At 45.9% G+C, this 27,652-nt stretch overlaps 1 protein-coding gene across 3 annotated transcripts in view; it reads right to left on the reverse strand.

Moving 5' to 3' along the window:
• ano10a (anoctamin 10a) overlaps positions 1–25,170 on the reverse strand; it is a 128,979-nt gene extending 103,809 nt beyond the window's left edge. For 2 of the 3 annotated variants that reach the window (XM_070888944.1, XM_070888928.1), the window contains exons 1-5: positions 25,051–25,170; positions 21,926–22,240; positions 14,845–14,997; positions 13,334–13,516; positions 3,532–3,663 (exon numbers count right to left, since the gene is read on the reverse strand). In XM_070888944.1, the coding sequence (XP_070745045.1) occupies positions 3,532–3,663; positions 13,334–13,516; positions 14,845–14,997; positions 21,926–21,995 (538 nt within the window). In that variant the 5' untranslated portion in view covers positions 21,996–22,240; positions 25,051–25,170. The remainder of the gene's footprint in view (positions 1–3,531; positions 3,664–13,333; positions 13,517–14,844; positions 14,998–21,925; positions 22,241–25,050) is intronic. The other variant, XM_070888936.1, reaches the window with a different exon arrangement.
• Between the last annotated feature and the right edge of the window lie 2,482 nt (positions 25,171–27,652).

Consider the following 27,652-nt stretch of genomic DNA (forward strand, 5'->3'; position numbering starts at 1 on the left):
ATGAATCTTAATAATTCTCTACCCCAGAGGGCTATGTATGCTCAGTCATTGAGTATATTCTAGAGAGAGCACGATAGATCTTTGAACACAAAGGGAATCAAGGGATATGAAGATAGTGTGGGATGGTGGAGTTGAGGTAAAAGATCAACCATGATCTTATTGAATGGTGGAGCAGGCTCGAGAGGCCATATGACATACTCCTGCTCGTAATTCTTATGCTCTTAAGCCAAGAAGGGAGATTCCACAAACTGGGATTCTTTTCACGAGAACAGAAGAGATTTAATAGAGGGGTTCAAAATTACAAGGTATTTTAATTGGTTGGTGTGTTAGTAACTAGAGGACATAAATGTAAGAATACTAAATACTAAAAGAACAAGGAGATTTTTTTATGCAAGTTTGTGGGGACATATTCGTAGAATCATAGAGCACAGGGGACCATTCAGTCCATCGAGTCTGCGCTGGCGCTTTTGAAGAGCAGGGCAGCAAATAGAAACCCTGAACTATACAGCCAGAATGGCAGAGTACATCAAAGGAAGTCAAGATCAAACTGTCTAGTGCTCTGATCAGAATAGGCCTTCAGTGCCGTGTCCCATTCTGACTATCAAAACCATAACTCTTTCTGCGAGCTACAGCGATGGACAAATGGTACAGTAAAATTCTAACATTCTAGGATGAGTAACTTAACAGCAGAGTTTTGCTTGGTTTGGATAGTAAGAAGTTGGTCTTCTGTTCAATGGGTACAAGTTCATTTTTCCAATTGAAAAGGTCAGGAAATATCCACCAGGTCAATTCCATCTGTCTGTTGCTGGCCATATCTCATGTGCAAGTGGGCCAAGACCAGTTACATCCTCCGGTATTATTCTCCGGCAAACCAACCCACTTCTCCAGCTGAGATCATCTAATTTTGCAGACTTAGGGATCAAACCTGGAACCCCTCTGGGCAGTATGGCTGAGAGATGGGACCTTTGCTATCCGAGTGGCTCAAAGCTATTATCTTTGAACACTGGGCCATCGAATCACTTTTGAGTTTAACATTCAGCTGTTTCCAAGAACCCCGCACACCCCCATCAAAAATCGATCTGCAGGCAAACAAACATCTACAAAAACCCATGACTGAATAGGCTTCCCCTTTCAATTTGCAGAGGAACTATATGTACAAACAGCTTTCTACACATGCATCCTCCCGACTCCGCCCTCCTCCCCCCCACCCCCACCCGGAAGTGGGGCCCCGAACATGTTCATTCTCCTCCGACCAAGCCATGAGCTTCCCACCAAGCCCTCCCCGAGCCTGCTGCAAGCCGCCAAGCCCTTAGCTCCCACTCAACCACGATCCCTGAACTGGAGAGAGAGAGAGAGAGAGAGAGCCAGCCTGGGGGGGGGGAGGGGGAAGAGGGAGGAAAGAGAGAGAGAGCCTGGTGGGGTGAGCGGGGGAAGAAAGAGCGAGAGCGCGCCTTTGGGGGGGGGGGGAGGGGAGGGAGGGAGGGAGGGAGGGAGGGAGGGAGGGAGGGAGGGAGGGAGGGAGAGAGAGAGAGAGAGAGAGCGAGAGCGCGAGAACCGGGTTGGAGGTGCAGAGAGAGCTGCTGGGGGAAGATAGAGCGTTAGGGAGAAGGAGAGCGCCTGGTGGGGTTGGGGCGAGAGAAGGGGGCAGAGAGCCTGGTTTGGGGGGCGGGGGGGGAGAGAAAAGGCTTGAGGGGGTAGGACAGCACCTGATGGGCTGGGAGAAAGGGGGACGACAGGGGCTTGGGGGGGGAAAGAGAGGGGCTTGGGGGGGGGGGGGGGAAGAGAGTGCCTGGTTTTGCAGGGGACGGGGGACGGAGGGGGAAGTGGGAGAGCCTGGTTGGGGGGGGGGCGGACAGTGGAGAGAGAGAGCCTGGTGTGGGGTGGGGGGGGGAAAGAGAGAGAGAGAGAGAGAGGGAAAGAGAGAGAGAGAGAGAGAGAGAGAGAGAGAGAGAGAGAGAGAGAGAGAGAGAGAGAGAGAGAGAAAGAGAGAGGAGAACGCCTTGGGGGGTGCGGCGGGGTGGAAGAGGGAGAGAGATAGAGAGAGAGCCTTTGTGGGGGTGGAGGGGTGGGTGGGAGAGAGAGTAAGATAGCGCATGTTGGAGAGGGTGGGAGGAGAGAGAGTGAGCCTGGTGTGTGTGTGTGTGGGGGGTGGGGGGTGGGAGAGAGAGTCTGGTGGGGGGTCTAGAGAGAGAGAGAGAGAGAGAGAGAGAGAGAGAGAGAGAGAGAGAGAGAGAGAGAGCCTTTGTGGGGGTGGGTGGGAGAGAATGCCTGGTTTGGGGGGGACAGAAAGAAAGCGCCTGGGGATTGGGGGGGGGGGGGGGAAGGAAAGAGTGAGAATCTAGTGGGAGTGGGAAAGGGAGCCTGGTGGGCAGGAGCAAGAGAAAGAGCCTGAGGGAGAAGGAGAGCACCTGGTGGGGTGGGGGGATCAGAGGGGAGAGAGGGAACTCAGGGAAGACGGATCACGAGACTGTCACTATTCACTTCATCCCCAATAAACCTGTCAACAATCCATATACAATGCCACATCTATGGCTCTGGGCGGGGGGTGTGGGTAAGGTCGTGCACTTGCACTGGAGTCAGGGACTTTTACTGGGGGAGGAATGCACTTGCGCCAGGGTAAGGGACTTCGGCTGGAACTTGGGAGACTTTTTGCTGGGTTGTTCGAGATCTGTCCTCTAAGGCTTCAGAAGTCAAAAAGGATCGAATTACAATTTGCAAAGTCAGTGAGAACTTGGGCTGGGTGGTTCCAGTTACACTTTCCAGAGAAACTTCAGGGTGTGACTTATCCTCCAAGGGGACCAATCAGCAATATGTCATGTGATAATGGAGAGCCAATTGGAGACAGCAGCCAAATAGTTAGTACAAATAGTTGGATCCTTAAATTTGCTGCCAATAACACCTCACAAAAAGCAGAAGCTCTATATAATTACCTCTGTGGAACCAGGCTTCACATTCTATCGGTCTTGATTCTGCTGTGATCATTTGCAGCTCCTCTAGACGGATCTTTTGTTCCTTTTCTTGTCCCATTACCACCCCCTTTTGCCTTGCACCATCATCCTTTTTATCATTTAATCACTGCTGCTTTTCACCCTGTCACAGACCTTTCCTTTTGTTCTTTCCTCCCCTGCCCCTGTACTTGTTTAAAACCTGTTACATCTCTAACTTTTTCCAGTTCTGACGAAAGGTCATTGACCTGAAATGTTAACGGTTTCTCTCTCCACAGATGCTGCCTGACCTGCTGAGTATTTCTAGCATGTTCTGTTTTTATTTCATATTCACTTTATTCTACCTGAAACATTCTGATCAGAGCCATTGGTTTAGAATGACTGAATAAGTGTCATTGTTTCAGGAGATTCTCACCAGTGTCTTAAAGACTGCATTCCAGGATTCGTCCATTTTCCTGTGAACGCACCCACCACCACCTTGATCATGCCTTATGGCAGCACTTCGTTTTGTTACCTTACTAGTACTTTTCCATTTTCCTGATCAACAGTAATCAGAAACTGAAATGTATAAATATGAGGAACTTACTGATCGATTTCCCAGGATACAGCTTCACTTGTGGATGACCAGGGACCGAGGTCTCATTTATCGCCCTCAAATTTTCTAATTCACGCTTGATAATGTACTGCCGTTCTGCCGTCGTCAGAAAATTGTCGTCTTCTGAAAACAACAACCCGCATTTATATAGCACCTTTAATGTAGTGAAACGTCCCAAGTGCCTTGCAGGAGGGTTATCAAACAACATTTAACACCAAACCACTCGGAGATAGTAGGACAGGTGGAGGTAGGTTTTAAGCAGCGCTTTAAAAAGGAAGAGAACGAGATGGAGTCAGAGCGGTTTAGGAAGGGAATTCCAGTGCCTCGGCAGCTGAAGGTATGGCTGCTCATGGTGGGACGAAGAAAACCAGGGATGCAGAGGGCAGAAGTGGAGGAGCGCAGAGATCTTGAAGAGTTGTAGGGCTGGAGGAGGTTACAGATAGGATAGGAACGAGGCCATGGAGGGATTTGAAAACAAGGATACAAATTTTTGAATTAAGGCGTTGCTGACCAGGAGCGCCAATGTAGATCAGCGAGCACAGGGGTAATGGCTGAACAGGACTGGTTAGGATATGGGCAGAGTTTTGGATGAGCTCAGATTTACGGAGTATGCAAGGTGGAAAGCCGGCCAGGAGAGTATTGGAATAGTTGAGTCAAAGCAAGACAGTTCATGTGAAAGTGTAAACCCCAGTCTGTATTGAGTTAGCCAATCTCAGCTGGGGCAGTGTTGAAGGAACTACAAATATCCTCAGTGTCCCAGCTGGGATGGGATAATGGACCCAGGTTCACATACTGTTCCAACAATCTTCTGGAAGTGCATGCGTGGACATCAGATGAAGCCAGGATTGGGTTTGGCTGTGATAACCAATGTGGTTAAGGTTAAGGTTCACTCATGAACTGTGGTCATCTGAGTAGCAGTGGGTATGAAGCGGTACCCAAACAGGGAATAGACTTTTGTTAAATGGTAATCTAATTTTTCCTGGTGTTTTGGGGATTGAATTTTCAACTCACTACTTCATTCTCAGAATACTGTAAATGAGCAGCCTTTATATATTTTACATACATTCTTCTGCCTAAATAATTTATTTATATCTGACTATTTTTAAAGCTGAGATTGCAAATCAAGATGGTAGGCATGATGTATGAATTGGAAGTACATAGCTGGAATTTAGAAACACTGGGTGAAATTACGTTTAGTTGCTCTTAGCTTCAATAGCACTGGGAATGTTCCTGGGAAACGGCAGAACTGGCTTGGGGGTTCTGGAGTTTGACAGTACTGTAGTAGGGCAACTGGTGTTTGGCAGCATGGGGGGGGGGGGGGGGGGGGAAAGAGAGGATTGTCAATGTAGAGGAGGAACCTGGGGTTTTGCACAACTGGGGGCTGAATGTAAAGTTTGGCTCACAACAACAATAACTTGTATTTATATAGCGCCTTTACCATAGTGAAACATCCCAAGCTGTTCACAAAAGTGTTGAGAGATTAAAAATTTGACACTTAGCTGTACAAGTATAAATTAGCACTGCTGACCAAAAGCTTGGTCACAGAGGTGTTTTAAGGAATGTCTTGAAGGAGGTAGCGAGGCGGGAGAGAATTAGGCAGGGAGTTCCAGAGCTTGGGATCGAGGCAACAGAAGGCACAGCCACCAATAGTTGAGCGATTATAATTAGGGATGCTCAAGAGGGCAGAATTAGAGGAGCGCAGAAATCTTGCGGGGGGGGTTGTGGGAGTTTACAGAGATAGGGAGAGGCGAGGCCCTGGAGGGAGTCGGAAATAAATATGAGAATTTTGAAATCGAGGCGTTTAACCGGAAGCTAATGTTGGTCAGTGAGCACAAGGGTGATGGGTGAGCGGGACTTGGTGTGAGTTAGGAATCGGGCAGCCGAGTTTTGAATCACTTCTAGTTTACGTAGGGTAGAATGTGGAAGGCCAGCCAAGAGCGCGTTGAAATAGTCATGTCGAGAAGCAACAAAGGCATGGATGAGGGGTGCAGCAGCGAATGAGCCGAAGGGCGTATACGGACGATGTTATGGAGGTGGAAATAGGAGGTCTTAGTTATGCTGTGGATATGTGGTCAAAAGCTCATTTCAGGGTCAAATATGACACCAAAGTAGCGAACAGTGTGGTTCAGCCTCAGACAGGAGTTGGGGAGAGGGATGGAGTCAGTGGCTAGGGAACGGAGTTTGTGGCGGGGACCGAAAACAATGGCTTCGGTCTTCCCAATATTCAATTGGAGAACATTTCTTCTCATCCTGAACTGGATGCCGGACGAGCAGTCTGACAATTTAGAGACTATGGAGGTGTTGAGAGAAGTGGTAGTGAGGTAGAGCTGGGTGTCGTCAATGTACACATGGAAACTGACGCTGTGTTTTCGGATGATGTCGTCAAGGGGCTACATGTAGGTGAGAAATAGGAGGGGGCCAAGGATCGATCCTTGGGGGACACAAGTAGAATTTCTGATGCCTGTCAACAGTTACGGGTGGGATAGGGCATGAACGCGACAGCGGGGGCGGAAAGAGAAAGAAATTCTACGTACGGCTGCACTGATTTGTAACTTTGAGGGAGCACTGCAAGCACTGAATATGTAAGCACATGTGTATATAACTGTCTCTGACAACTATTAAAAAAATTATTCAATTACTATCAACACTGGTGATTAGAGCTTTCAATATTTAACTCATTTATATTGTATTTGAAACAACAAACCAGAATGTGGTTCGTCTCTCTTCCGTTGCCCGACATCTATTGTCAATTTTCTAACTATCAACATGAAACAAACAATAAGCAGGCTGTTCTAACCTGCCAGGTGATACCCCAGGTGAAATAAATGGAGCCTGTATGCTTCAATATTCAACTTTAAAAAAATAATGAGCTCAATTATAAATGAGGAAAGACACTGATCTCTCAGCTACATACATTATATATATTCTTTTTTTATTTTTTATTTTCAGATCATCAGATTTGCAAACTAGCTCCAAATAATTTTTTTAAACATTTGGGAAGAAACATTTAGAAGCTAAAGAAAAATCTTGCATCATTTTATCAGTATTGCTGACTGAACAGTATTGATGTATCCTGAGGCATTAGGCAGTGCACATACATAGGGGCCGAAATTCAGGCAAGCCAGAAAGCTGGCGCACCTATGATTTTTTACCTATTTTTTCCGCCAAGGAGTGATGAGGCGGCCATCCGATCCATTTTCAGCACTTGGAAGATTTTTTAACGTTGGACCGGAAGCCGATCATAATGGGGGCAGAAGTGAGGCGGTAAGTCATGCTGAGGGGTGGAAGTTGGGGGCGGGATCAAGTCTCCGCCACTGTCACTCAGCGGCGGAGCGGTGGTGACATCACTGCACCTGTGAGTCACCACGCTCCTTCCCCTCCATTAAAGGGGAGAGAATCGGGGATGTTTTAAGCTTTGGCCACTGGGCCACCAGGGAGGGTTTTGGCTGGGCCAGTGGCCTGGCACCCTGTTGGCAGCCCAGTCGAACTCGGGGGAACAATAGTTCAGCCGACATGGAAGTCGGCCGGCAAAAGAAAATAAGATGGCAGCCACGGCATGCGGCCCTCACCTTTAATGGCCGCCGCACCGCCAGAGCAGAGAGAGAGCAGACGAGGTGTACCGACAGAAAAAGCTGTCGGGGGCACCGTTCAGCGGCTCACAGATTTGTTTCGGCAAATTTGGGGCGGTTTGAAATGGAGGTGCAGGATAGCGGCAGTGCGTACTTTGATGAAACTTTGGTCGGCAACAGTGAGGACAGGTCAAAATATCCCCAAGCTGAATTTGGGTTGGGGCGGCCAATGGACTGGAACGGTGCAGCGACTCGATTCCGCCACAAAACAGCGGTAACGGGCCTGAAAGGGACTCTGACCGAAGGCTGCGCTGGCACACTGGAGGTGTTGTTGGATCTCGTCGTAGTTGTCTGCCCTTGCTGATAGTAGGCTCCCGAGGCATGGAAAGTGGTCCACGTTGTCCAAGGCCACGCCGTGGATTTTGATGACCGGGAGGCAGTGCTGTGTAGTGGGGTCAGGTTGGTGGAGGACCTTTGTCTTACTGATGTTTAGTGTAAGGCCCATGCTTTCATACGCATCGGTGAAGATGTTGCCGATGGCTTGGAGTTCAGTCTCTGAATGTGCGCAGACACAAGCGTCGTCCGCGTACTGTAGTTCGACGAGAGGATTGGACAGACTTGGATCTAATCTGGAGGCGACGAAGGTTGAACAGGTTCCCACTGGTTCTATAGTTTAGTTCCACTCCAGCGGGGAGCTTGTTGAGTGTGAGATGGAGCATTGCAGCAAGGAAGACTCCTACACGGCAAGCAAGCCTCAGATGGGCAGAGGAAACATTTCAAGGACAGCCTCAAAGCATCCTTGATAAAGTACAACATCCCCACCAGCACCTGGGAATCCCTAGCCAAAGACCACCCTAAGTGGAGGAAGAGCATCCAGGAGGGCGCTGAGCACCTCGAGTCTCGACGCCGAGAGCATGCAGAAAACAAGCACAGGCAGTGGAAGGAGCATGAGGCAAACCAGACTCCCCATCCACCCTTTCATAAGAACATAAGATCATAAATAGGAACAGGAGTAGGCCATAAGACCCCTCGAGCCTGCACCGCCATTCAATAAGATCATGGCTGATCTGATCATGGACTCAGCTCCACTTCCCTGCCCGCTCCCCATAACCCCTTATCGTTTAAGAAACTGTCTATTTCTGTCTTAAATTTATTTAATGTCCCAGCTTCCACAGCTCTGAGGCAGCGAATTCCACAGATTCACAACCCTCAGAGAAGAAATGTCTCCTCATCTCAGTTTTAAATGGACGGCCCCATATTCTAAGATCATGCCGTCTAGTTCTAGTCTCCCCCACCAGTGGAAACATCCTCTCTGCATCCACCATGTCAAGCCCCCTCATAACCTTATACGTTTCGATAAGATCACCTCTCATTCTTCTGAATTCCAATGAGTAGAGGTCCAATCTCCTCAACCTTTCCTCATAAGACAACCCCCTCATCCCCGGGATCAACCTAGTTAACCTTCTTTGAACTGCCTCCACAGCAAGTATATCCTTTCGTAAATATGGAAACCAAAACTGAACACAGTATTCCAGGTGTAGCCTCACCAGTACCCTGTATGGCTATTGCAAGACTTCCCTGCTTTTATACTCTATCCCCTTTGCAATAAAGGCTAAGATTCCATTGGCCTTCCTGATCACTTGCTGTACCTGCATACTATCCTTTTGTCCTTCATGCACAAGTACCCCCAGGTCCCGCTGTACTGCAGCACTTTGCAATCTTTCTCCATTTAAATAATAACTTGCTCTTTCCAACATTATACTCCATCTGCCAAATTCTTACCCACTCACTTAGCCTGTCTATGTCCTCCTCACACATTGCCCTTCCTTCCATCTTTGTATCGTCAGCAAACTTAGCTACGTTACACTCAGTCTCCTCTTCCAAGTCGTTAATATAAAATGTAAATAGTTGGGGTCCCAGCACTGATCCTTCAACGACTGTCTGTCCCCCGTTTCAGAGTCTGTAATTCCCATGTTGGGCTGTACAGTTACCTGAGAACTCACTGTTAGAGTAGAAGCAAGTCTTCCTCGATTTCAAGGGACTGCCTATGATGATGAGGAACCCTGAATTTCAGCCCCATAGACTGCACAATCCAGGTTCATCTCAAAGTCAATGCCCAGGCTTTTGGTCAACGCCTTCAAGCTAAACTCCAATGATGGCAATAAAAGACACCAAAGGCAATTTATTGGATAACTTTAATTATTATTTTTCAAATATGTAATTTTTTTGACATTTTTGTTTGTTCAATCACTTATTTTGGACATTTGAAAATTAAGTTACTGACAAAGAATTGGCAATGGAATTTTCTTTCCAGAAAGTATCGAGAGATTTGTGGGAATCTGATAGGCAAATTGTGCAATCAGTGATGAGTGTATATCAATAAAACCTATTTTAAAGAGAGACATGAAGGAAGATACTATCTAGACTGAGGTGGGCCTGAGGTGTTTTCTTCTAGTCCTGCGATTACAAATGGAGTCCAATTGGACTACAATATGTACTCTACACGGTGACCATGTATAAAATGATGCTTCTACCTTTCAGCTGCAAAACAAAATGTTGAATGGAAGTCTAGCTTTGACTAAAGTGCAGCTAACTCCTATACTTTCTGACTGTACTTGCAATGCTAATGCCCAGACCAATTTAAACAACTGGAAAATTGCCATAGCATTGGAAGTGCAGCCAAGGTCAGTGATCACTCTCTTCAGTACCAATCTCTCAGTCCACCTTATGCAATGCCAGTCTCCTGCTCCAGTTTATACTTGCGTACAAGACAACTATTCTACATTAACTCCCAAACCCGTGGCAGAAATTTCTCTCCTGAAACACAACTATAAATGTTCCATTTTTTTTTTTATTTAAGTTCGTTCCAGGTTGTGGGCATCACTGGCAAGGCCAGTATTTATTGCCCATCCCTAATTGCCCTTGGGAAGCTGGTGGTGACCCTCCTTCTTGAACCAATGCAGTCCTTGTGCTAAAGGTACTCCCACAGTGCTGTTAAGGAGGGAGTTCCAGGATTTTGACTCAGCAACGATGAAGGAACCAGCAATATATTTGACACTCTCAAAGCCTCCTTGAAAAAAATGCAACATCCCCACCGACTCTTGGGAATCCTTTGCCCAAGACCACTCAAAGAGGAGGAGGAACATCAGAGAAGGCACCGAACACTTCAAGGCTCTTCGCCGGAAGCCAAGCACAAAAAGCGGAAGGAGCATACAACAAATCAAGCACCCCATCCACCCGTCCCTCCAACCACCGTCTGCCCCACCTGTGACAAAGACCCGCTTTGGTCTCATCAGTTATCTTAGAACTCATTTTAGTGTGGAAGCAAGTCATCCTTGACTCTGTGGGACTGCCCAAGAGGAGAAGAACTAATGTTTTGTACAGTTCAAGCATAACGCCCCGCTCCTATATTCTTTGCCTCGGCTAATAAAGGCAAGTATTCCGAATGCCTTCTTAACCACCTTATCTCCCTGGCCTACTACCTTCAGGGATCTGTGGACATGCACTCCAATGTCCCTCTATGCTTCTCAGTGTCCGACCATTTAATGTGTATTCCCTTGTCTTGTTAGCCCTTCCCAAATGCATTACCTCAAAATTCTCCGGATTGAATTCCATTTGCCACTGTTCTGCCCACCTGACCAGTTGATTGATATCGTCCTGCAGTCTACAGCTTTCTTCTCCATTATTAACCACACAGCCAATTTTTGTATCATCTGCAAACTTCTAAATCATATCCCCTATATTCAAGTCTAAATCTAAGTCTAAATCATTGATATATACCACAAAAATCAAGGGACCCAGTACTGAGCACTGCAGAACCCCATTGGAAACAGCCTTCCAGTCACAAAAACAACTATCAACCATTACCATTTACTTCCTGCCTCCGCGCCAATTTTGGATCCAACTTCGAAGGGTGATCGACCCAAAACGTTAACTTTATTTTTCTCTCCACAGATGCTGCCTGACCCGCTGAGATTTCCAGCATTCTCTGTTTTTGTTTCAGATTCCAGCATCTACAATAGTTTGCTTTTGGATCCAACTTGCCACTTTGCCCTGGATCCCATGGGCTTTTACTTTTGTGACCAGTCTGCCATGCAAGACCTTATCAAAAGCCTTGCTAAAATCCATATACACTACATCAAATGCAGTACCGTCATCGACCATCTTTGTTACCACCTCAAAAAATTCAATCAAGTTAGTCAGACACGACCTTCCCTTAACAAATCCATGCTGACTATAGCCGATTAATCCGTGTCTTTCTAAATTAAGATTTATCCTGTCCCTCAGAATTTTCTCCAATAATTTTCCAACCACCGAGGTGCGGCTAACTGCCTATAATTATTTGGTCTATCCTTTTCCCCCTTTTTAAACAAAGATACAATGTTAGCAGTCCTCCAGCACCACACCTGTAGTCAGAGAGGATTGGAAAATGATGGTCAGAGCCTCTGCTATTTCCTCTTTTGTTTCTCTTAACAGCCTGGAATACATTTCATCCTGGCCTGGGGAGTTATCCACTTTCAAAGCTGCTAAACCTCCTAATACTTCCTCTCTCACTATGTTTATTTCATCTAATATTTCACACTCTTCCTCCCCGACTGCAATGTCTGCATCGCTTCTCTCCTTTGTGAAAACAGACACAAAGTATTCATTAAGAACCATACCCACTTCTTCCGCCTCTGCACACAGATTACCTTTAAGGTCTCTAATAGGCCTTACTCTTTCTTTAGTTATCCTCTTGCTCCTAGTGTATTTATAAAACATGTTTGGGTTTTTCTTGATTTTATCTGTCAAAATTGTTTCATGCTCTCTCTTTGCTTTCCTAATCTCCTTTTTAATTTCACTCCTACATTTTCTATATTCCTCTAGGGTTTCTGTAGTATTGAGCCCTTGGTATCTGTCATAAACCTCCTTTTTTTTTTCTTTATACTATCCTGTATGCCCCTTGACATTCAGGGGGCTCTAGATTTGTTAGTCCCCCTCTTTTTCTTTAAGAGAACATACTTGCTCTGAACCCTCCGGATCTCCTCATTGAATGCCTCCCACTGCTCTGTCACTGATTTACCTTCCAGTAGCTGTTTCCAGTCCATTTTGACTAAATCAGCTTAGTAAAATTGACTTTCCCCCAATTGAGAACCTTTATTCCTGGTCTATGTCCTTTTCCATAACTACCCTAAATTGAACTGAATTATCATCACTAGCACCAAAATGCTTTCCCACTGATGCCCCTTCCACCTGCACAGCTTCATTCCCTAAAACGAAGTCCAGAACCACCCCCTCACTTGTTGGGCTTCATACATACTGGTTAAAAAAAGTTCGTCTGAATGTATTTTAGGAATTCTCTACCCTCTATACCTTTCACATTACTGCTATCCCAGCTAATATTAGGTTAATTGAAATTCCCTATTATTGCCCTATAGTTTTTGCACTTCTCAGAAATTTGCTTACATATTTGCTCTTCTATCTCCCTCTGACAGTTTAGGGATGTATTGTACACTCCTAACAGAGTGATCGCCCCCTTTCTGTTCTTCAGTTCAACCCATATGGCCTCATTTGATGACCGTTCTAACATATCATCCCTCCTCACGGTTGTAATTGTTTCTTTAATTAATACTGCGACTCCCCCCACCCCCCCGTTCCTTTTTTGTCCCCCTCTCTGTCCCGATATTCATGAAGCCTTCTCCTCCCCCCGTTAGTTGTCTGTCCTGTCGGTGGGACAGGACATACCCAGGAATGGTGATGGAGGAGTCTGAGACATTGGCTGAAAGGTATGATTCTGTGAGTATGACTAGGTCAGGCTGTTGCTTGACTAGTCCCCAGATGTTAGTGAGGAAATCTTTGCAGGGTCAACTGGGCTGGTTGTGCCATTGTTGTGTCGGAAGCCGGTGCCAAGTGGCCCATCCGGTTTTATTCTTATTGCTTTTCGTAGCAGTTTGTTACAACTGAGTGGCTTGCTTGGGCATTTCAGAGGGTAGTTAAGAGTCAACCACATTATTAAACTGTACCAATAATGAACATCTGAATTAAAATGAATTCAACCGCTTGCTATGTCATCAATTCACTAAAACAGAGTGCAGCCACTAGAATTCAGTAACTGCTAGAGGCTATTGATACTCGCTGGATATTAACTGTCTTGCTATGGAGAGGAACTTGAATATGAGTTCCTTGCTGTGGATGCAACATTCCAAATCATTTTCTACTAATGAAATAGTTAATGATAAACTTACCTGAAAAATATTTGTAGTTTTCCTTGTTCTGGTAAGTAAAGGCTCTCATTGATCCATCCTGATACTCCTTAACGAAACCCAAGGATTCAGCTGCCAGCAGTAATCTTCTCCAAGATGCTCCGATAACATATACTTGGGAGTTTTCAACCTGGCCTTCCAAAGGTCGAATACTCAAATGGGCGCCTTTAAAATAAATGGCTGAATCCTTTAATATATTAAAGACCACAAGGTAGACAGCCAACCCTCTTTGATTCCACAGGGACCACCTTATTGGCGATTATGATAACTACAACATACTAATTATATTTTATTTGATTTTAATGTGGAAGAGCAGGTACAGAACATACACAAACGCAATACTGGCATCGTTCACATTTTATCGCAGCATATTAATTATAGACTGGAGCATGACACCAGGAAACACAATTAATTATATACTACTTCCAGATCTGCTGTAGTGTTACTCATGGTTAGTCTGAGATTTTTGCAAGAACAAGGACACTTGCTCATCAACAATGGGGGTGGCCCTGGGATCTGGCAAAACTGGGGTGGGGCTCGCAAGAGTAGCATTATTTTGAGGTCCCAGAGTTCCAGGAACACTGGAGAGGTAGGTTCAGGGAACACTGGAGGTGGCCCTTGGATCTGGGAAGTATGATCTCAGGGTCTGGGATCTTTGGGTCATGTCCTGGTATCGAGAAGCACTGGAAATGTGGTCTCGAGGATCTCAGGGGGGCAGGGGGAATGGGCCAAGAGTCTGCTGAGGGATCTGCAGCTCCAACACTGGATTTCAAAGCACTGGGGGGGGTAGGGGGGGGGCTGCAGAGGGAGAATAGTTTGGCATTATCGAGGAGAGCCGAGCGGGCCTTGTGGGGAAAGGCTGGCAGAAAACAAGGCCAGAACTGCCATGAATCCCTTTCAGACCGTAACGCACTATCCCCCACACTGTTTCCATCCGGTAGTCCCCTCCCCCAACCTGTCCACAGCCCTTTTTGCCATTTACACCATTGTCAGCCAGTTCCTGTCTTTCCATTCCCACTTTAAAATGTGGTGCGTGTGGGTTTTCCTCCACCTTCCCTTTGTTCTGCTCTTGTTTTTTTAATATTGTTCATCTTTAGTTTCTTCCAGTTCTAAATAAGGACCCATAGACACACCCGAAATATTAACAATTTGCATTTATACAGTGCCTTTATCGTAGTAAAACGCCCTAAGGCACTTCACAGGAGTGAGTATCAAACAAAATGTGACACCTCTGTTCTCTCCAGATACTAACCAATCTGCTGAGTACTTGCAGCATTTTCTCTTAAAATCGATACTGGTGAACTTGGGATTTTTGCAATCGTCTCAAATTTTAGTTGAGCTCCTGGATTTTTTTTAAAAATCTATAAAACAAACTAAGCACATTCCGGACAAAAAACTCCCTTCAGCTATGTACCATCAAAATGTATATAAGCTCAGGAGCAACTGTAAATAAATTTATTCATTCAGACAGTAGAATAGTGCGTCATACTCACCACCCAAGTGCTTTTTCTCTTTGATTCTTTGAACGAGCCATTTTATTGTATCTTGATGGATATCTTTGGTAAGCTCGAGTATTACTAGTGGCGTGAAAGTAACTTCAACGTCTTCAGAAATAGAGCTATTTCTTTTCATCCTGGTAGCACTTTCTGAAACAGGTAAATTATGGCAGTTAGAAAGGTTAAAAACAGCAGTTACAGATGGGCTGTTCTAACAGCAGAGGATTCCCAGATATATGAATTCCAGTTCTGATTGTTATCTTAACTTAGCTGTTCTCTACTGGGACATTTTTATTTGGGTGGCAACCAGATGAAATACCTCAAAGTGGCTGAGCCCTGCACATAGAGAATGGGACACAGAGGAAAGAAAGACTATCGATGTGGAATGATCATCAGTTTTTGCATTCAAATCATTCTTCTTTATTCATTGCAGAGATAAAGTGCAGGCGGAGAGACACCCTTAAGATAGTTTAGAATCATACAATTATCATCATAGGCAGTCCCTCGAAGCGAGGATGACTTGCTTCCACGCCAAAAAGGGATGAGTTCACGGGTGTTTCAATAAAGGACCGAATATTCCAGATCCCGAACTACATCTTGGAGGGTGGAAGGTGCCTGTGCGTGGATTTTATTAACATGTGGTGGCTGGTGCACACCAGCCACCACACGGGCTTGACAGAGCTAGGTCTTGGTCCAGTGGCAAGGATTACCCAAGACGACTGGAGACCAGCTCTGCTGCACGGACCTACTGCGCACATATATTGCAGTGTGGGTTGGCCCATGCTGCCCCTGGGCCCTCTCCAATTCTGGGCCCCAAACACATGCCTCGCCTGGGCCCCGGTCACTTCCTTCTACAAACTCTTGCTGCTCCTTCGCCCCTCCTGCTGTGCCTGCCCGCACTGCAATTAGCGACCTGATTTCGCAGCCGTCGCTCTCCTGCAGCATACAATATACTCATACAGCACAGGAGGCAGCCATTCAGCCTATTTTACCTATGCCAGCTCTTTGATAGAACCCACTCAATTGGATCCACTCCCCCTGCTCTTTCCCCATAGCCTGGTCATTTGTTTTCCCTTCAAGTATTATACAATTATCTTTTGAAAGTTACTATTGAATCTGCTTCCACCACCATTTCAGGCAGTGAATTCCAGATCTAAACAACTCACGATGTAAAAAAATGTTTCCTCATGTCGCCTCTGGTTCTTTTGCCAATCATCTGAAATCTGTGTCCTCTGGTTGCCAACCCTCCTTCTACTGGAAATAGTTTCTCCTTATTTACTCTATCAAAACCCTTTATGATTTTGAACACCTCTATCAAATCTCCTCTTAACCTTCTCTTTTCGAAGGAGAATAACCCCAGCTTTAGTATCGCCACATAATTGAAGTCCCTCATCCCTGTACCATTCCAATAAATCTCTTCTGCACCCTCTTTAAGGTCTTGACTTCCTTTCTAAATATGGTGCCCTGAATTGAACACAATACTCCAGTTTTGATTATATCTTTTCTTAATTCATTTAAAAGAACATAAGAAATAGGAGCAGGAGTAGGCCACCTGGCCCCTCAAGCCTGCTCTGCCATTTAATAAGATCATAGTTGATCTGATCATGGACTCAGCTCCACTTCCCTGCCCGCTCCCTATTCCCTTATCACTCAAATCTGTCTATCTTTGCCTTAAATATATTCAATTACCCAGCTATCTGGGGCAGAGAATTCCATAGATTTACAACCCTCAGAAGAAATTTCTCCTCATCTCCGTTTTAAATGGACGGCCCCTTATTCTGAGACTAGGTCCCCTAGTTTTAGTTTCCCCTATGAATGGAAATATCCTCTCTGCATTCACCTTATCGAGCCCCCTCGTTATCTTATATGTTCCGATAAGATCACCTTTCATTCTTCTGAACTCCAATGAGTATAGGCCCAACTTACTCAACCAATCCTGATAAGTCAACCCCCTCATCTCCGGAATTAACCCAGTGAACCATAGAAACATAGAAAATAGGTGCAGGAGTAGGGCATTCGGCCCTTCGAGCCTGCACCACCATTCAATATGATCATGGCTGATCATGCAACTTTAGTACTCAATTCCTGCTTTCTCTCCATACCCCTTGATCTCTTTAGCTGTAAGGGCCACATCTAACTCCCTTTTGAATATATCTAACGAACTGGCCTCAACAACTTTCTGTGGTAGAGAATTCCACAGGTTCACAATTCTCAGTGAAAATGTTTCTCCTCATCTCGGTCCTAAATGGCTTACCCCTTATCCTTAGACTGTGACCCCTGGTTCTGGACTTCCCCAACATCGGGAACATTCTTCCTGCATCTAACCTGTCCAATCCAGTCAGAATTTTATATGTTTCTCTGAGATCCCCTCTCATTCTTCTAAATTCCAGTGAATATAAGCCTAGTCGATCCAATCTTTCTTCATATGTCAGTCCTGCCATTCCGGGAATCAGTCTGGTGAACCTTCGCTGCACACCCTCAATAGCAAGAATGTCCTTCCTCAGATTAGGAGACCAAAACTGTACACAATATTCAAGGTGTGGCCTCACCAAGGCCCTGTACAACTGCAGTAAGACCTCCCTGCTCCTATACGTAAATCCTCTCGCTATGAAGGCAAACATGCCATTTGCCTTCTTCACCGCCTGCTGTACCTGCATGCCAACTTTCAATGACTGATGTACCATGACACTCAGGTCTCATTGCACCTCCCCTTTTCCTAATCTGTCACCATTCAGATAATATTCTGCCTTCCTGTTTTTGCCAAAGTGGACAACCTCACATTTTCCCACATTATACTCCATCTGCCAAATTTTTGCCCACTCACTTAACATGTCTATATCCTTTTGCAGATCTTTTGTGTCCACCTCACAATTTGCTTTCCCACCCATCTTTGTATCAGCAGCAAACTTGGTTACATTACACTCGGTCCCTTCATCCAAGTCATTAACATAGATTGTAAATAGTTGAGGACCCAGCACCAATCCCTGCGGCACCCCACTAGTTACTGTTTGCCAACCGGAAAATAACCCATTTATCCCGATTCTCTGTTTTCTGTTAGTTAGCCAATCCTCTATCCATGCTAATATATTACCCCCAACCCCATGAGCTTTTATCTTGTGCTGTAACCTCTTGTGGCACCATATCGAATGCCTTCTGGAAATCTAAATACATCATATCCACTGGTTCCCCCCCTCTTATCCACCCTGCTCATTACATCCTCAAAGAACTCCAGCAAATTTGTCAAACATGATTTCCCTTTCATAAAACCATGCTGACTCTGCTTGATTGAATTATGCTTTTCCAAATGTCCTGCTACTGCTTCCTTAATAATGGACTCTAGCATTTTCCCAACGACAGATGTTAGGCTAACTGGTCTATAGTTTCCTGCTTTTTGTCTGCCTCCTTTTGTAAATAGGGTGTTATATTTGCGGTTTTCCAATCCGCTGGGACCGCCCCAGAATCCAGGGAATTTTGGTAGATTACAACCAATGCATCCACTATCTCTGCAGTCACTTCTTTTAAAACCCTAGGATGTAAGGCATCAGGTTCCAGAGTGATTGTATTAAGTCCCTCCCTATAGCCCCTTGATTATCCACTATTGGGATATTTTAGTGTCGTCTACCGTGAAGACTGATACAAAATATTTGTTCAACGTCTCTGCCATTTCCGTTCATTATTAATTCCCCAGTCTCATCCTCTACGGGATCAACATTTACTTTAGCCACTCTTTTCCTTTTTATGTACCTGTAGAAACTCTTACTATCTGTTTTTATATTCTATGCTAGTTTACTCTCATAATCTATCTTCCCACTCTATCATTTTTTGGTCGTTATTTGCTGGCTTTTAAAAGTTTCCCAATCCTCTGGCCTCCCACTAATCTTGGCCACAGTGTATGCCCTGGTTTTCAATTTGATACCATCCCTTATTTCCTTAATTAGCCACGGATGGTTATCCCTTCTCTTAGAGTCTTTCCTTCTCACTGGGATATATTTTTGTTGCGAGTTATGAAATTTCTCCTTAAATGTCTGCCACTGCTCATCAACCGTCCCATACTTTAATCTATTTTCCCAGTCCACTTTAGCCAACTCTGTCTTCATACCTTTGTAATCTCCTTTATTTAAGCTTAGGACACTGGTTTGAGATTTTAACTTTCTCACCCTCCAACTGAATTTGAAATTCAACTATGTTATGCTCACTCATTCCTAGAGGATCCTTTACTATGAGATAATTTATTAATCCTGTCTCATTACACAGTACCAGATCTAAGTTAGCCTGCTCCCTGGTTGGTTCCACAACATACTGTCCAAGGAAACTATCCCAGATATACACTATGAACTCTTCCTCAAGGCTGCCCTGGCCAATTTGCTTTGTCCAATCAATATGAAGGCTAAAATCGCCCATGATTATTGCTGTTCCTTTTTTACAAGCCTCTATTATTTCTTGATTTATACTCCGTTCAACAGTGTAGCTACTGTTAGGGGGCCTATAGACTACGCCCACCAGTGACTTTTTCCCCTTATTATTCCTTATCTCCACCCAAACTGATTCAACATCTTGATCTTCCTAACAGTATTAACATATAACATTAATGGGACATTAATGAAAAGCCTTGGGAATGGCTATTGTGGATGTCTATCTGTGTGTTCTATACTAGTACCTGGGCAATTAGCTTATACCATGCTCTTGTCATCTTTGCAGAATGTAGCTTCCAATCGCGCCGAGCGTCGGCGCACGGGTGGAGGGCCGGCAGAGCTAGTTAAACTGACAGACCTGGAGGAGCGAGCCTCAGCCCTCGTAGGGGCACATAATCGCTTGGCCGCCCGTGGTGGTGCAGATCCAGTTGTGGCGACAAGCAAGTCATGTATAATCCTCGGGCCGTGCAGCAGTTGGTCATGTAATTTAATGCTATTTGAGTATAATGTATGAATGATGTCATGTAATGTAATGCTGGGGTCATGAAGTCTTATTATAATGCCATGCAGTTTCCGTATATTCTGTTCATGTTAATTAAATGCAACGTCTCTCGTTGATATCAAATGCAGTAGTGTTGCTCTTCTACATATGCCTGCGCAGTGTAAGCGTTCTTATGTCACCCTGGCCCTCCCCTCCCCTTCTATTAACCTCTCATATTATGTTTTCTAGTTGCCCAGGTGCATTGGAGACCTGATGAGCCCCCAGGAGCTTCGCCCTTACTGCTGCAAGTGGTACTCACCACCGGAGGGGAGACCACGGAGGAGGAGGATCATGTGGACGAGCCTCAAGGCAGTTCAAGCACACAACATCTGGAAGAGGGCAAGTCGGGGAGGCAAGGGTCCAATCTACCTGCGGCCACCTCTTCTTCAACCGAATCAAACTTCCCTGGATTCGGTTCAGAGGAAGTAGCGGGACCAAGCGGCTCGCAGCAGGGCACACCGAGTGTTCGAGCACCTACGCCGAATCCGTGGAGGTTGATTCGGCGGGGCAGGCATGTTCAACGACAGACATCGACCTGGACATGGTGGGACTGTCTGGGCGAGCGTCGACGTTGGTCGAGAGCTCCTCCAGGCTATTGGTGGGTTAACCGGTAACATCGCCACGCAATCAGCACGTCATTCGGAGGACATGGCGCAGCTGATTGCAGTGATGCAACAAACCGCCGATTCAATCGATGCAATGCGGGAAACGATGGAATCGGTATATGGCACTGCACCCCAAGGTGCCATACCATCTATGCCGGCAGCACCTGAGAGTCAAGAGGAAGCAATTGCTTCTGACTCTGAAGACAGGTCTTGGTAAACCGATTCTTCTCCAGAAATGACACTGCTACTGTAACCCCCCCCCCCCCACAGAGCAGCAACGCTCGAGGTGCCCTGCTGCACGATATCTGACATCTTGGTGTAAATGCGGGTAGGCCAGGGGCAGGGGCAACAGGAGGGGGAAAGGTTGCGTAAAGGTCAGGGGTTAAAGGCGGAGGGAACGGTGGCCACGGGTAGAAATGTTACTGGGTTTTTGGGGGGGGGGGGGGGTTTGGATCTTTCTAGTTGTTAATGTTTAATATTTTAAATGTTTTCAATGTTTGTTGTTGTTAATTATGTTTTTTTTTTAACTGTTGCTTTTTTCCTTTAACGATTATTTAATTATTTATTTCAAATAAGATTTTGCAATTTTCTTAAATTATAAATTTTTTTATTACACTTAACAATTCTTGTAGTGTGTCTCACTCACTTTTACAAACTGAAAGTTAACAATCAATACAAGGGTTACAACAATGGCCAGGCAAGGATGAAACGTAACTGTCACCGTTCAAGCAAAGCGTTCATTTATGAGCTGCTGACGCAGCAGTTCTGCAGTTGCGTAACTACCACGGGGCCTCTCCTGTGGTGTGGGGGGGCAGGGGGTGGTGGCATGGGGTCATCACCAGACTACTCGTCCTCCTCGAGGTCCTCGTCTTCCTCCTCCTCCTCCCTTCTCTCCTGAGCTGGACCAGCTGTCTCATCTGGCAATTCCTGTCCCCTCTTGATAGCTAAGTTGTGCAACATGCAGCACACCACAATGAACTCAGCAACCTGCTCAGGATGGCATTGCAGGCTTCCTCCAGAGTGGTCCAGGCATCTGCTGCTTCAGCATTCCAATTGTCTTTGACGATATTGCCTGTGGCTATATGGCTGTGATTGTAGCGATGTTCGGCATCTGTCTGTGGCTTACGGGGTGGGGGAAGGTATCAATAGCCAGGTGGCGAGGCATATCCTTTGTCACCCAGCATTGACCTTGTGGGTGACTCTTAAACAGGTCGGAGACAGTGCTCTCACGCACGATGTGCACATCATGAATGCTCGCTGGAAAATTGGTATTTACTGCCATGATTATTTGCTTGTGGTCGACAACGAGCTGCACATTGAGGGAGTGGAATCCCTTTCAGTTCCGGTACACATCTGTCTCCTCTAAAGGTGCTCGTATGGCAATGTGCGTACAGTCTATTGCACCCTGGACCTTGGGGAAGTTTGCTATTCTCGAGAAACCCAATCGCCTCTCACTCTATCTCCCTGGTCATTGGGAAGTTTATAAAGTCCATCCTGCATGCAAAGAGCGCTTCAGTCACCTGACAAATGCAGCAATGTGTGGCGTGCAGCAAATTTCGCCAGCTGATGCCTGAAATGAACCCGATGCATAGAAGGAAAGCGCCGCAGTGGGGTCCTGATGGTGCTGGTATGCTGCAGGTCTCTCTCAAGCAGCTGGCATATCTCACTGATGACCTCTTTTCGGAGCCGCAACCTTCTAACGCACGCTGTGTTGGACAGGTGCAGGTGTGACTGCTGCTCCCTGTAAATGCGTTGGGGGTAAAGCCTCCTCCTCCTCCTCCATAGCAGTCTGTCACCTCTTTGATTGGGCACATGAACCTCCTTCCATCTCTATTCTGCAGCATGTGAGTAGTCAGTGATATTAGCTGAGAAATTACAGGCCCCATTGCTTTAAATGTCCTAAACTGTCCAAAATTCTTTAATTATCCTTAAACAACCACAAATGTACTCCAAATTGACCACAATGTGCACAGATAATGTTCAAGATTTTCAAACACCCTTAAAATCCACTCACAAATTACTTTAATGCTCCCATCAACTTGAAGCAGCCTTTTCATTAAGTTCATCCGATTTAAAACATGGTGTCCATACCGCTGGGTTAGGTGAGTGCAGCTTTTTCTGGGCGTTTTTTTAAGGCGGGCGGTATTTGGGTGGATTGCCGAATTTAGCGTCCGGTGATAATTTGGGCAGTAATTTACACTTTTAACATCATTTTGGCCGGTGCATGAGCAACGATGTCATATTTTAATTTTTTTTAATGGGCAGGCAGTTTCGCTTACCGCCAGCGGTATATGTGCGGTAGTTTCCATTTTTAAACTGTTTTGGGCGGTAAGGTGCTTCTCAGCGTTACATGGGCGGTAAATGGGCAGAATACTAACGAATTTCCAGTGCTATATAATTTTAAATTGGGTGCGTTAGGGGACTGGGAACCAATGTACATCATGGAGGACAAGGGTGTTGGGCAAGTAGGACTTGATACAGGCCAGCAATAGAGCTGAAGTTTACAGAAGATGGAGGGTGAGAGGCCAGCTAGGAGAATAAAATACTGAGTATGGAGGTGAAAAAGGCAAGGAATTGGGTTTCAACGAGGCAGGGGTGAAGGCGGGCGATGATGCCAGCTTGAAAGGGAGGAGGGACAGTATCTGAGGGGAGTGAATCATTTACAATGTCAGCCATCATGAGGTCCAGGAAGAGAAATTGAGTGGTCAACAGTTTAGTGCGAATGGGGTCAACAGAGCATGAGATGTCTCTTGTGAACGAGAGGAGGTGGAAGAGAAATGCGTTGGTTTAGGGTGAGGGCAGTTGCAGAGGATGTCAGTTGTGACAATGATTTGGGCTGTTTCAGTGATGTGGCCGGAGCAGAAATCTGATCGTAATGTTTCGAGAAGGATTTGAGAGGCAACAACATTCAAGTACTGAGGGAGCTCGACATTCCTTGGAGAAGCCACCTTTCACTTGGACGGAGGCCCCCATCTGCCTGCTAACATAAACAGAAAGATCCCACAGCATTATCTGAAAGAGAACAGGGTGTTGCCCCAGGGTGTTTCCCAGTGTCGTTGGCCAACATTTCATCCTTCAATCAAGCAGAGTCAGCATGGTTTTATGAAAGGGAAATCATGTTTGACAAATTTGCTGGAGTTCTTTCAGGATGTAACAAGCAGGGTAGATAGGGAGGAACCAGTGGATGTGGAGTATTTGGATTTCCAGAAGGCATTCGATAAGGCACCACAAAAGAGGTTACTGCACAAGATAAAAGTTCACAGGGTTGGGGGTAATATATTAGCATGGATAGAGGATTGGCTAACTAACAGAAAACAGAGAGTCGGGATAAATGGGTCATTTTCCAGTTGGCAAACAGTGACTAGTGGCGTGCCGCAGGGATCGGTGTTGGGTCCTCAACTATTTACAATCTATATTAATGATTTGGATTTAGGGACCGAGTGTAATGTAGCCACGTTTGCTGATGATACAAAGATGGGTGGGAAAGCAAATTGTGAAGAAGGCACAAAAAATCTGCAAAAGGATATAGTCAGGCTAATTGAGTGGGCAAACATTTGGTAGATGGAGTATAATGTGGGAAAATGTGGCAGAAAAAAATAGAAAAGTAAATTACAATTTAATTGGAGAAAAATTGCAAAGTGCTGCAACACAGAGAGATCTGGGGGTCCTTATACATGAAACACAAAAAGTTAGTATGCAGGTACAGCAAGTAATCAGGAAGGCAAATGGAATGCTGGCCTTTATTGCAAAGGGGATGGAGTATAAAAGCAGAGCAGTCCTGCTACAACTGTACAGGGTATTGGTGAGGCCACACCTGGAATACTGCGTACAGTTTTGATCTCCGTATTTAAGGAAGGATATACTTGCATTGGAAGCTGTTCAGAGAAGGTTCACTAGGTTGATTCTGGAGGTGAGGTGGTTGACTTATGAAGAACATTGGGCCTATACACATTGGCGTTCAGAAGAATGAGGTGATCCGATTGAAACATATAAGATAATGAGGAGGCTGGACAAAGTGGATGCAGAGAGGATATTTCCACTCATAGGGGAAACTAAAACTAGGAGACATAGTCACAGAATAAGGGGCCACCCATTTAAAACTGAGATGAGAAATTTCTTCTCTGAGGGTTGTAAATCTGTAGAATTCTCTGCCCCAGAGAGCTGTGGAGGATGAGTCATTGAATATATTTAAAGCGGATACAGACAGATTTGTGAACGATAAGGGAGTAAAGGGTTATGGGGAATGGGCAGGGAAGTGGAGTTGAGTCCAGGATCAGATCAGCCATGATCTTATTAAATGGCGGAGCAGATTCGCGGGGCCAAATGGCCTATTCCTGCTCCTATTTCTTATGTTCTTATGTTCACTCAACCTCATGATCTGGCCATCCATCCCCTTGCTGTTTGCAGGCCTTTGGTCGACTACCGACTGCATTTGCCCACATCCTTTACGGCCATCGCCGTGGAAGGTGCAGGATAACGGCAAGCTCAAACCCTAGCTAGCTAGCATCCATCCGGCCGGCCGGCGGGCCTACCTACCTACCGACCCCCGGTCACAGGGCTCATCGGCCCCCTAGCCTCATTCTCCGGCGCAATGCAAGCGGGCGGGCCCTGACCCCGGACCCGGACCCCGCCGCTCTTTACTCACCGGATCCCCGAAGGATCACACGGTCAGTCCCTCAGCTCCAGCACACACACCGGGGGGGAAGGAGGGGCAGACAGTCCGACATAGGCGGGACTTCTGATCCAGCCAGCCGCCCCGCCACACGTCACCCCGCCCCGCCATACGTCATCACGTCCCACCCCCTTCGTGCGTAACCCGCCGACCGGCGTACCTCCTCCGCCACCCTGGAAACAACGTGTCACGTTCTGCCACAACGGAGCTCATGCCGAGCGTAGTATGTGCTCATGCTGGCCCCAATGTATGGGCTCTGCTGCTGGTAATCCAGAGGCTCACGCTGGTCCCAATGTATGGGCTGTGCTGATGCTAATCCAGGGCTCACGTTCGTCCTAATATATGGGCTCAGGCGGTGCCATATAAGAACATAAATAGGAGCAGGTGTAAGCCACACGACCCGCTCCGCAATTCAATAAGATCATGGCTGATACTATCATGGACTCAGCTCCACTTCCCCGTCCGCTCTCCAAAACCCCTTATCCCCTTCTCGTTTAAGAAACTCTATTTCTGTCTTAAATTTATTTAATGTCCCAGCTTCCACAGCTCTCTGAGGCAGCAAATTTCACAGATTTACAACTCTCTGAGAGAAGAAATTTCTCCTCATCTCAGTTTTAAATGGGCGGCCCGTTATTCTAAGATCATGCTTTCTAGTTCTAGTCTCCTCTATCAGTGGAAACATCCTCTCTGCATCCACCTTGTTAAGCCCCCTCATAATCTTATACATTTCGATAAGATCACCTCTCATTCTTCTGAATTCCAATGAGTAGAGGCCCAACCTACTCAACCTTTCCTCATAAGTCAACCCCCTCATCCCCAGAATCAACCTAGTGAACCTTCTCTGAACTGCCTCCAAAGCAAGTATGTCCTTCCGTAAATATGGAAACCAAAACTGCACGCAGTATTCCAGGTTTGACCTCACCAATACCTTGTATAGCTGTAGCAAGACTTCCCTGCTTTTATACTCCATCCCCTTTGCAATAAAGACCAAGATAACATTGGCCTTCCTGATCACTTGCTGTACTTGCTTACTAACCTTTTGCGTTTCATGCACAAGTATCCCCAGGCCCCGCTGTACAGGGACACTTTGCAATCTTTTTCCATTGAAATAATAACTTGCTCTTTGATTTTTTCTGCCAAAGTGCATGACCTCACAATTTCCGACATTATACTCCATCTGCCAAATTTTTGCCCACTCACTTAGTCTGTCTATGTCCCTTTGCAGATTTTTTGTGTCCTCCTCACACATTGCTTTTCCTCCTATCTTTATATCGTCAGCAAACTTGGCAGCATTACACTCAGTCCCTTCTTCCAAGTCGTTAATATAGATTGTAAATAGTTGGGGTCCCGGCAGTGATCTCTGCTGCACCCCACTAGTTACTGGTTGCCAATCAGAGAATGAACTCTCTGTTCTCTGTTAGTTAGCCAATCCTCTATCCATGCTAATATATTTCCCCCAACTCCGTGAATTTTTATCTTGTGCAGTAACCTTTTATACGGCACCTTGTCAAATGCCTCTGGAAGTCCAAATACACCACATCCACTGGTTCCCCTTTATCCACCCTGTTTGTTACATCCTCAAAGAACTCCAGCAAATTTGTCAAACACGACTTCCCCTTCATAAATCTATGCTGACTCTGGCTGACCGAATTTTGCTTTTCCAAATGTTCTGTTACTGCTTCTTTAATAATGGACTCCAACATTTTCCCAACCACAGATGTTAGGCTAACTGCTTTTTGTCTGCTTCCTTTTTTAAATGGGGCATTACATTTCCATTTTTCCAATCTGCTGGGACCTCCCCAGAATCCAGGGAATGTTGGTAAATTACAACCAATGCATCCGCAATCCCTACCGCTATTTCTCTTAAGACCCTAGGATGTAAGCCATCATGTCCAGGGGATTTATCTGCCTTTAGTCCCATTATCTTACTGAGTACCACCTCCTTAGTGATTGTGATTGTGTTAAGTTCCTCCCAACCTATAGCCTCTTGACTATCCACTGTTGGAATATTGTTAGTGTCCTCTACCATAAAGACTAATACAAAATATTTGTTCATGGGCTCACGCTGGTCCCAATGCATGGGCTCATGCTGGTCCCAATGCATGGGCTCACACTGGTCCCAATGCATGGGCTCACGCTGGTCTCAATGCATGGGCTCACACTGGTCCCAATGCATGGGCTCACGCTGGTCCTAATACATGGGCTCACGCTGGTTCTGATGCATGGGCTTACGCTGGTCCTAATACATGGGCTCACGCTGGTCCTGATGCATGGACTCACGCTGGTCCTGATGCATGGATTCACGCTGGTCCCAATGCATGGGCTCATGCTGGTGCTAATACATGGGCTCATGCTGGTCCTAATATATGGGCTCATGCTGGTCCTAATGCATGGGCTCACACTGGTCCTGATGCATGGGCTCACGCTGGTCCTGATGCATGGGCTCACGTTGGTCCTAATGCATAGGTTCACACTGGTGCTAATCCATGGGCTCAAGCTGGTCCCAATGCATGGGTCTGCACCAAAGTTTCTGTCAGTACCACATCTCAGCATCTCTGTTTATATCTGCATCTGG

Source organism: Pristiophorus japonicus, chromosome 1, assembly GCF_044704955.1.
Source record: "Pristiophorus japonicus isolate sPriJap1 chromosome 1, sPriJap1.hap1, whole genome shotgun sequence".
In the NCBI taxonomy this organism is placed as follows: Eukaryota; Metazoa; Chordata; class Chondrichthyes; family Pristiophoridae; genus Pristiophorus; species Pristiophorus japonicus.